The sequence below is a fragment of the Terrapene carolina genome, unplaced genomic scaffold (assembly GCF_002925995.2).
Source record: "Terrapene carolina triunguis isolate 2854851 unplaced genomic scaffold, T_m_triunguis-2.0 Scaffold131, whole genome shotgun sequence".
NCBI classification, from domain to species: Eukaryota; Metazoa; Chordata; order Testudines; family Emydidae; genus Terrapene; species Terrapene triunguis.
In genome coordinates this window covers 28,679,871-28,687,043 of record NW_020664482.1, presented here as the reverse complement: position 1 = coordinate 28,687,043, position 7,173 = coordinate 28,679,871, and the positions used below count along the sequence as shown (strand labels likewise).

The following is a 7,173-nucleotide window of genomic DNA, read 5'->3' as shown; positions in this document are numbered from 1 at the left end:
TTAAGTACAGTCATCTCTATTTACAAATTTCAGAGTTGCGGCCTTGTTAGTCTGTATCCGCAAAAAGAACAGAGAGTACTTGTGGCACCTTAGAGACTAACAAATTTATTAGAGCATAAGCTTTCGTGGGCTACAGCCCACTTCTTCAGATGCATAGAATGGAACATATATTGAGGAGATATATATACACACATACATGAACAGGTGGGAGTTGTCTTACCAACTCTGAGAGGCCAATTAAGTAAGAGAAAAAAACTTTTGAAGTGATAATCAAGATAGCCCAGTACAGACAGTTTGATAAGAAGTGTGAGAATACTTACAAGGGGAGATAGATTCAATGTTTGTAATGGCTCAGCCATTCCCAGTCCTTATTCAAGCCTAAGTTGATTGTATCTAGTTTGCATATCAATTCCAGCTCAGCAGTCTCTCGTTGGAGTCTGTTTTTGAAGCTTTTCTGTTGTAAAATAGCCACCCGCAGGTCTGTCATATACCACCCTATACCGGAAACCTACTGACTGCTATACTTCCCTACATGCCTCCAGCTTCCATCCAGGACACACCACACGATCCATTGTCTACAGCAGGGGTCGGCAACGTTTGGCACGTGGCTCGCCAGGCTAAGCACCCTGGCGGGCCGGGCCAGTTTATTTACCTGCTGACGCGGCAGGTTCGGCCGATCGCGGCCCCCACTGGCCGCGGTTCGCCGTCCCGGGCCAATGGGGGCGGCGGGAAGTGGTGCGGGCGAGGGATGTGCTGGCCGTGGCTTCCCGCCGCCCCCATTGGTCCGGGACGGCGAACCGCGGCCAGTGGGGGCCTCGATCTGCCGAACCTGCCGCGTCAGCAGGTAAATAAACTGGCCCGGCCTGCCAGGGTACTTACCCTGGCGAGCCGCGTGCCAAACGTTGCCGACCCCTGGTCTACAGCCAAGCTCTAAGTTACAACCGCATTTGCTCCAATCCCTCATTCAGAGACAAGCACCTACAAGATCTCTATCAAGCATTCTTAAAACTACAATACCCACCTGCTGAAGTGAAAAAACAGATTGACCGAGCCAGACGAGTACCCAGAAGTCACCTCCTACAAGACAGGCCCAACAAGGAAAATAACAGAACACCACTAGCTGTCACCTTCAGCCCCCAACTAATACCTCTCCAGCGCATCATCAAAGATCTACAACCTATCCTGAAAGATGATCCCTCACTCTCACAGATCTTGGGAGACAGACCTGTCCTCGCTTACAGACAACCCCCCAACCTGAAGCAAATACTCACCAGCAATCACACATCACTGAACAAAAACACTGACCCAGGAACCTATCCTTGCAACAAAGCCCGATACCAACGCTGTCCACATATCTATTCAAGTGACATCATCATAGGACTTATTCACATCAGCCATACCATCAGGGGCTCGTTCACCTGCACATCTACCAATGTGATATGTGCCAGCAACGCCCCTCTGCCATGTACATTGGCCAAACTGGACAGTCTCTACGCAAAAGAATTAATGGACACAAATCTGACATCAGGAATCCTAATACTCAAAAACCAGTGGGAGAACACTTTAACCTGTCTGGTCATTCAATGACAGACCTGCGGGTGGCTATTTTACAACAGAAAAGCTTCAAAAACAGACTCCGACGAGAGACTGCTGAGCTGGAATTGATATGCAAACTAGATACAATCAACTTAGGCTTGAATAAGGACTGGGAATGGCTGAGCCATTACAAACATTGAATCTATCTCCCTTTGTAAGTATTCTCACACTTCTTATCAAACTGTCTGTACTGGGCTATCTTGATTATCACTTCAAAAGTTTTTTTCTCTTACTTAATTGGCCTCTCAGAGTTGGTAAGACAACTCCCACCTGTTCATGCTCTCTGTATGTGTGTGTGTGTGTATATATATATATCTCCCCAATATATGTTCCATTCTATGCATCCGAAGAAGTGGGCTGTAGCCCACGAAAGCTTATGCTCTAATAAATTGATTAGTCTCTAAGGTGCCACAAGTACTCCTGTTCTATTTACAAAGATTGTAGAAAGTCCTGTTTCCCTTAACACAGGAGGAGTTAAATGCATAAGTCAGTTTCTTTCCTCACAGTTCCAAGCCTCTTTCCAGCCAGCACACACTCCAAAAATTCTCTCAAATTTTTCTCAAGGCCATGCAACATGTCTTCCTCTCAGCTGTTTTAGGCACTTCCCTTTTGCCTTCTCTCTGTTTCTGTGCAGTTTCTGTAGCGTGTCTCATTTGGAGGACAGGGCTCGGAGGTGGGGCTGGGGGCGGCATAGCCGTGCCGGAGGAGCTGCCGATGTTCTGCTCCCTTCCCCGCTGTGGTTCCTGGAAGAGCCGTGAACCGCAGGGCTCTCCCAGGAGCTGCAGCGGGGAAAGGAGCAGAACGTGGGGCCACTGGGCGGCCCCACGCTGGTAACTCCTCCCTTTGCCCACTAGCTTCAATTAGGTTCCACCCAAACCCAATCATAAGTGTACACACTAACTCAAACTTCAATGTACTTACAATACATTGTGATTTTTAGTAAGTACTATAGCTATCAGAGAGAATAACCATTTTAGCTAAGTTTTAGCTTTATCTAACCTACCCAGCAAATCCTAAAATTTTCCCATTCATTCAGTTCTTGCAAGAGTCTCTAGAGGAAGTGTACATTGAACAATAAGAGATCCTAAATATTAAAACTTTCCATAAAGGGTAATGCTCTGCTCTCAATCAGAGTGACAAGGTGGGTGAGGTAATATCTTTGGACTAAATCTGTTGTTTAATATTACTGTAGTTAAAGTCCTTCTTGGGGACTTTGGTGCATTAATTTGGAAACCAGACAACACCCTTTAACTTTTTTCAGGTTTGATGAAATACAAATACAATCACTTTTTATTTGACATTTGCTTTTTCAAGTGTCCCTGACTCTAGTACCCTGTAACATTAGCAGATAGTAGTAGAAATAATATGTAGTAGCTTTTTTTCTTTAATTCTTGAAATTGTAATGTTTCAGTAATTTTTAAAATGTTGGAATCAAATGACACTTTAAAACATCATGTAAAATAAACTAACGCATAAATACACATCAAATAGATAACCTATGCATACCAACTGCCTTATAAGGAAATGTAAAAATATCCTTATTTTAATATGGAAATCTGTTCAAAATTTTATCCTTATGACTTCAAATATCTTAATACATTTGCCTTTTAACAATGTTTGCTACCCACTTTCTTTCACTTGGCAACCACAGACTAGATACTACTTGTTGTAGCTGCAAGAACTTCTGCAAGACTGCCCCCTTGTGACACTGCATTATGTCCAACAGGCACTGAAAAGTTACACAGGTTACCCAGATTTGTGACTAACTTGAGAGACTATCATTTTTAATTTGTTCTGTGCTTTCCGTATTTTTGAAGAATTGCACTTTGTGCAGAGCTACAGCATCAAATCCACTGGAAAAATTTGTCCCAAATGCTTAGGGTATTGTGTAAGAATGCAATTACTATTTACATGCATTCTCCATCAGGCTTAAGAAATTGAGAACCATATATTCTATATTTTCCGTTCCTTTTACACTCTTTCAATCCTAGCTGAATCTCCTCTGCAACCTCACCTATTTAGGGTGAGCATGATTGTTGTTTTATCTAAAACCTTGAATACAAGAAAAGACCCCAAATTCTGTGTCACTCTAATTGCACCCAGTTACAAATGGAGAAAAGTCTGTTGCTCAAGGTCGTCCAGGAAGTCCATGGTACAGCTAGGAAGAGATGGCTGATCTCAACAGTTTATGCACAAGACCATTTTGCCCCGTTCTCTGTTGTTGTACTGGCCATATCCTTTTGCACAGACAGCGCAGTCTATTTCTCCATTACCTTTCACTTTAACTGTGTGACTGTTCAAATTCTTTGTTTCACAAAGCCCTTTGTAAGGTGAGTAAACTAATCATTTGACAAAAGCAAGCTTTACAAAGTGTCTAGAGCAGGTAGGTTCTTTTTAAAATACTGTACCACAATAATGTTTCTCTTAGAAAGGGGGTGGGGGAAGTACTCCTCCAGTAAGAAAAAACCCTACTTCTCCTCCATAGTACATAAGTATGCTACATCAATAGATCAGACAACCCCACCCCCAAATAAAGCAGTAGACACCACAGTGCTCTCTCCAAGAGCTCCACTTTATAAATAAATTGACATATACATACAAACTGCACAAAGTAAATGAGTTACCTAGACTTGAAAGGAAATGCTAGCACTGTTTCTCATAATGAGATCACCAAAACAGGCAGCACAACTATGAGGATAACAGCATGCTAAACAATCAGCAATATATCATACCTGTTTTACCATTATGCTGGAGACAATTGTGTAGACTGGTGATTTCAACCTTTTTTCAATTTTGGACCCCTAAAAAATTTTGAATGGAGGTGTGGACCCCTTTGGAAATCTTAGACTTAGGCCCCCAGGGGTTTGCAGACCATAGGTTGAAAATCATCGGCGTAGACTGAGTGAGTACTTTGCACTAGAAGGGCCAATAAGGGGTTCTTAGTTTTGTGAAGATGCTTTGTCATATCTTAGATTTTTCATAACCTATTAATAGTGATTGGGGGAGTGATGAAAGATGTCACATAGGGGCTCAGTTAACAATAAGACAAATGTTTTGTACAATTCTTAACCACTTTTGATAGTTGTATGGAAAGATGAGTTTCTTCTTTCTCTGTGATGCTAAAAGAGAACTTGTACGTGCCCAGATTGAAGATCAAGAGGAATCTTGCTTATTCTCTGAGTAGTTTGTGTCTGTTTGCCACATTTGACAAATGTCCTTTGTTTCAGGTGTTCTTCCAAAAATAATCTAATGGCTCTTGTACTTAAACAAGCAGGATGTTAGCAAGAGCTAACCTCTTGGGAAAAGACTGTTGCACTCATTTTCTTTCCAGGGAGAGGGTTCTTCCTAAAATCTCATCATTTGACCTAGGTAAATGTCTAGCCTGACTAGCTAATTCTCATATCACTTCATTCCTAGGTGTGGTCTCTAATACAGGAGTTCTCAGCCAGAATTGAGGGATCAGACTCTTAGGGTATGGCTACATCCGAGTTGGCGGTGTGATTGGTATGCCAGCCTGTGCTGCAGTGCTTGCTTTAATCTAGCTACAATGGCCAAAAATAGCAGTGAAGACGCAGTAGAACAGGCTTCAGTGTGAGCTAGCAACATGAGTACATACTTAAGGTTCCCATTGTGCCTGTACGGCCCACACTGAAACCTGTGCTCCTGTGTCTTCACGGCTATTTTTACTTGTACTAGCTAGATTAAAGCTAGTGTGCATATGCCAGCCCATTCTGCAATCTCACCTTGGACTGAGTTACAGTTATGGGAACTAACCTGTCAGATGTAATACTAGTTTCTTTTTTAAATAGTCTATTTGATATTGCTTGCAAGCTAAGTGAATTTTCACTTTAACGTACCATGTCAACATCTACCTGACATAAATAGGTCTACAAATTTGAAAAAAAAATGCACGAATTGTCTCTATTTTTATCTTAACTTGCTTGATAAACTTCCAGTAGAAAGTCATCAAATACTAAATCAGTCAAAAGATGTATTATGGTACTTTGAAACCTTGTATTTCACCACAAATTATAAATGCCAGCTCTCATTTTAAATACTTTTATTAGTGCACACCTGTGCTCCTATCTAAACTGAATTAATATCTAGCTATGGGAAACTACAAATTTAAACTGTACAGTGGCATAAAAAGGAAATTTTCCTCAAAAACATCACTAGAAAGTTAATTTGACAGAACTGAAGTTTTTCAATTTGCAATAGCATCCAGGTTGGTAATATTTTAAGTTTAATTAAAAAATTAAAGTAGAGTTCAAAAAATTTCCTATCATCTTATATTTCTTTGTAAGGAAAAGACTGATGTCAGAGACGACAGTGAAGATTGGAGAAAATTGATCCTTGAAACAGAAGAAGCTATTTCTCTTAACAAGAAGGATAACACCATTCAGCATGTAGAAGATGTCTGTTATGCTAGGTAAGTATTAGTATGGAAGATATATAAACAAAATTCCTTGGTATAGCTTTTTATATTGTGAATGATTAATTACATTGTGATCTCAGTATAAGTGATTTTTTTCTCTCTTTCATCTATATCCTTTTGGGTTAATGAAAAAACTAAGTATTATAAATTGCTCTCCAAAAGTTCCATACTTAAGTCTCCTGTACTTAGTTGAAGCTGGCTGATCCTTTACTGGCTTCGCTTCAGATTTGATGTAATAAACATGTTGGACAACTTAGTGAATAAAAGGCTAATAGTTCATTTCTGATTGGAAACCAGCAATAAGGTGTGTTTAGAGGTGCTCACCATCTGTGAACTACTATATTTATGTATTGTACTTTACCTGAATGCAGACCAAGAAGATGCAAAGATGCCGTAGAGAATATCTTGACGCTTTTAAAATCTCTCTTTTCATGGCAGTTGTAAATAGAAGAACATGGGTAAAATGAATGTGTCCAAACAGTACTTCAGTAATATAATTAACATTGATACAAAAATTGCAAGAGTGATAACCAATTTCAGTTCTTAACAATTCAGACAATAAACAAATTTTAAGATTAGCATGATATTTTAGATTGAATTGTCATGAATGAAGGGTCCCTTTTAATGTAGGGTAAATTCAGCTAAGCATTCTTGTGGTTTATCTACTTTGAATTTGGGAGCCTAATGTAAGTATCAGAAACCAGTCCATATGTACCTTTTAAATACTGGTTCAGCACTGAAAGGTGATAAAATGTTTAACAGGGTATTGTGTAGGATATTCAAAAGTTGAGGTTCGCACACTAGGTTATGATGCAGATAAAATGTAAAGGTTCCATTTGTCTTTTAAAATTACTGTGACTAATCCCAGTTATATAATCACTGCCATAACTTTATCATAATAAATGTTCAAAACTAGTACTGAAGTAGGATTAAAAGTTTTAATCTCTCTCAGATATAACTAATTGCCAAAGAGGTTGCGTGCTGAAAAATGGCTCTGACCAACAGCAGACTCAAAAATGGGTTAATTAAAAATGTTTTCAAATATTTCACAATTTGTACAAGAGAGTCTTAATCTGAACTTCCAGATTAGTTCTAGTTTTCTTTTAAGCATCTAACTAAGTCTAGGTCATTTAATAACACAA

At 39.8% G+C, this 7,173-nt stretch overlaps 1 protein-coding gene across 1 annotated transcript in view; it reads left to right on the top strand.

Moving 5' to 3' along the window:
* Window positions 1–6,029, top strand: part of CHM (CHM Rab escort protein) — a 48,093-nt gene extending 42,064 nt beyond the window's left edge. The window contains exon 4 of the mRNA XM_026653001.1: window positions 5,901–6,029. Within this exon, the coding sequence (XP_026508786.1) occupies window positions 5,901–6,029 (129 nt within the window). The remainder of the gene's footprint in view (window positions 1–5,900) is intronic.
* The last annotated feature ends 1,144 nt before the right edge of the window (window positions 6,030–7,173 follow it).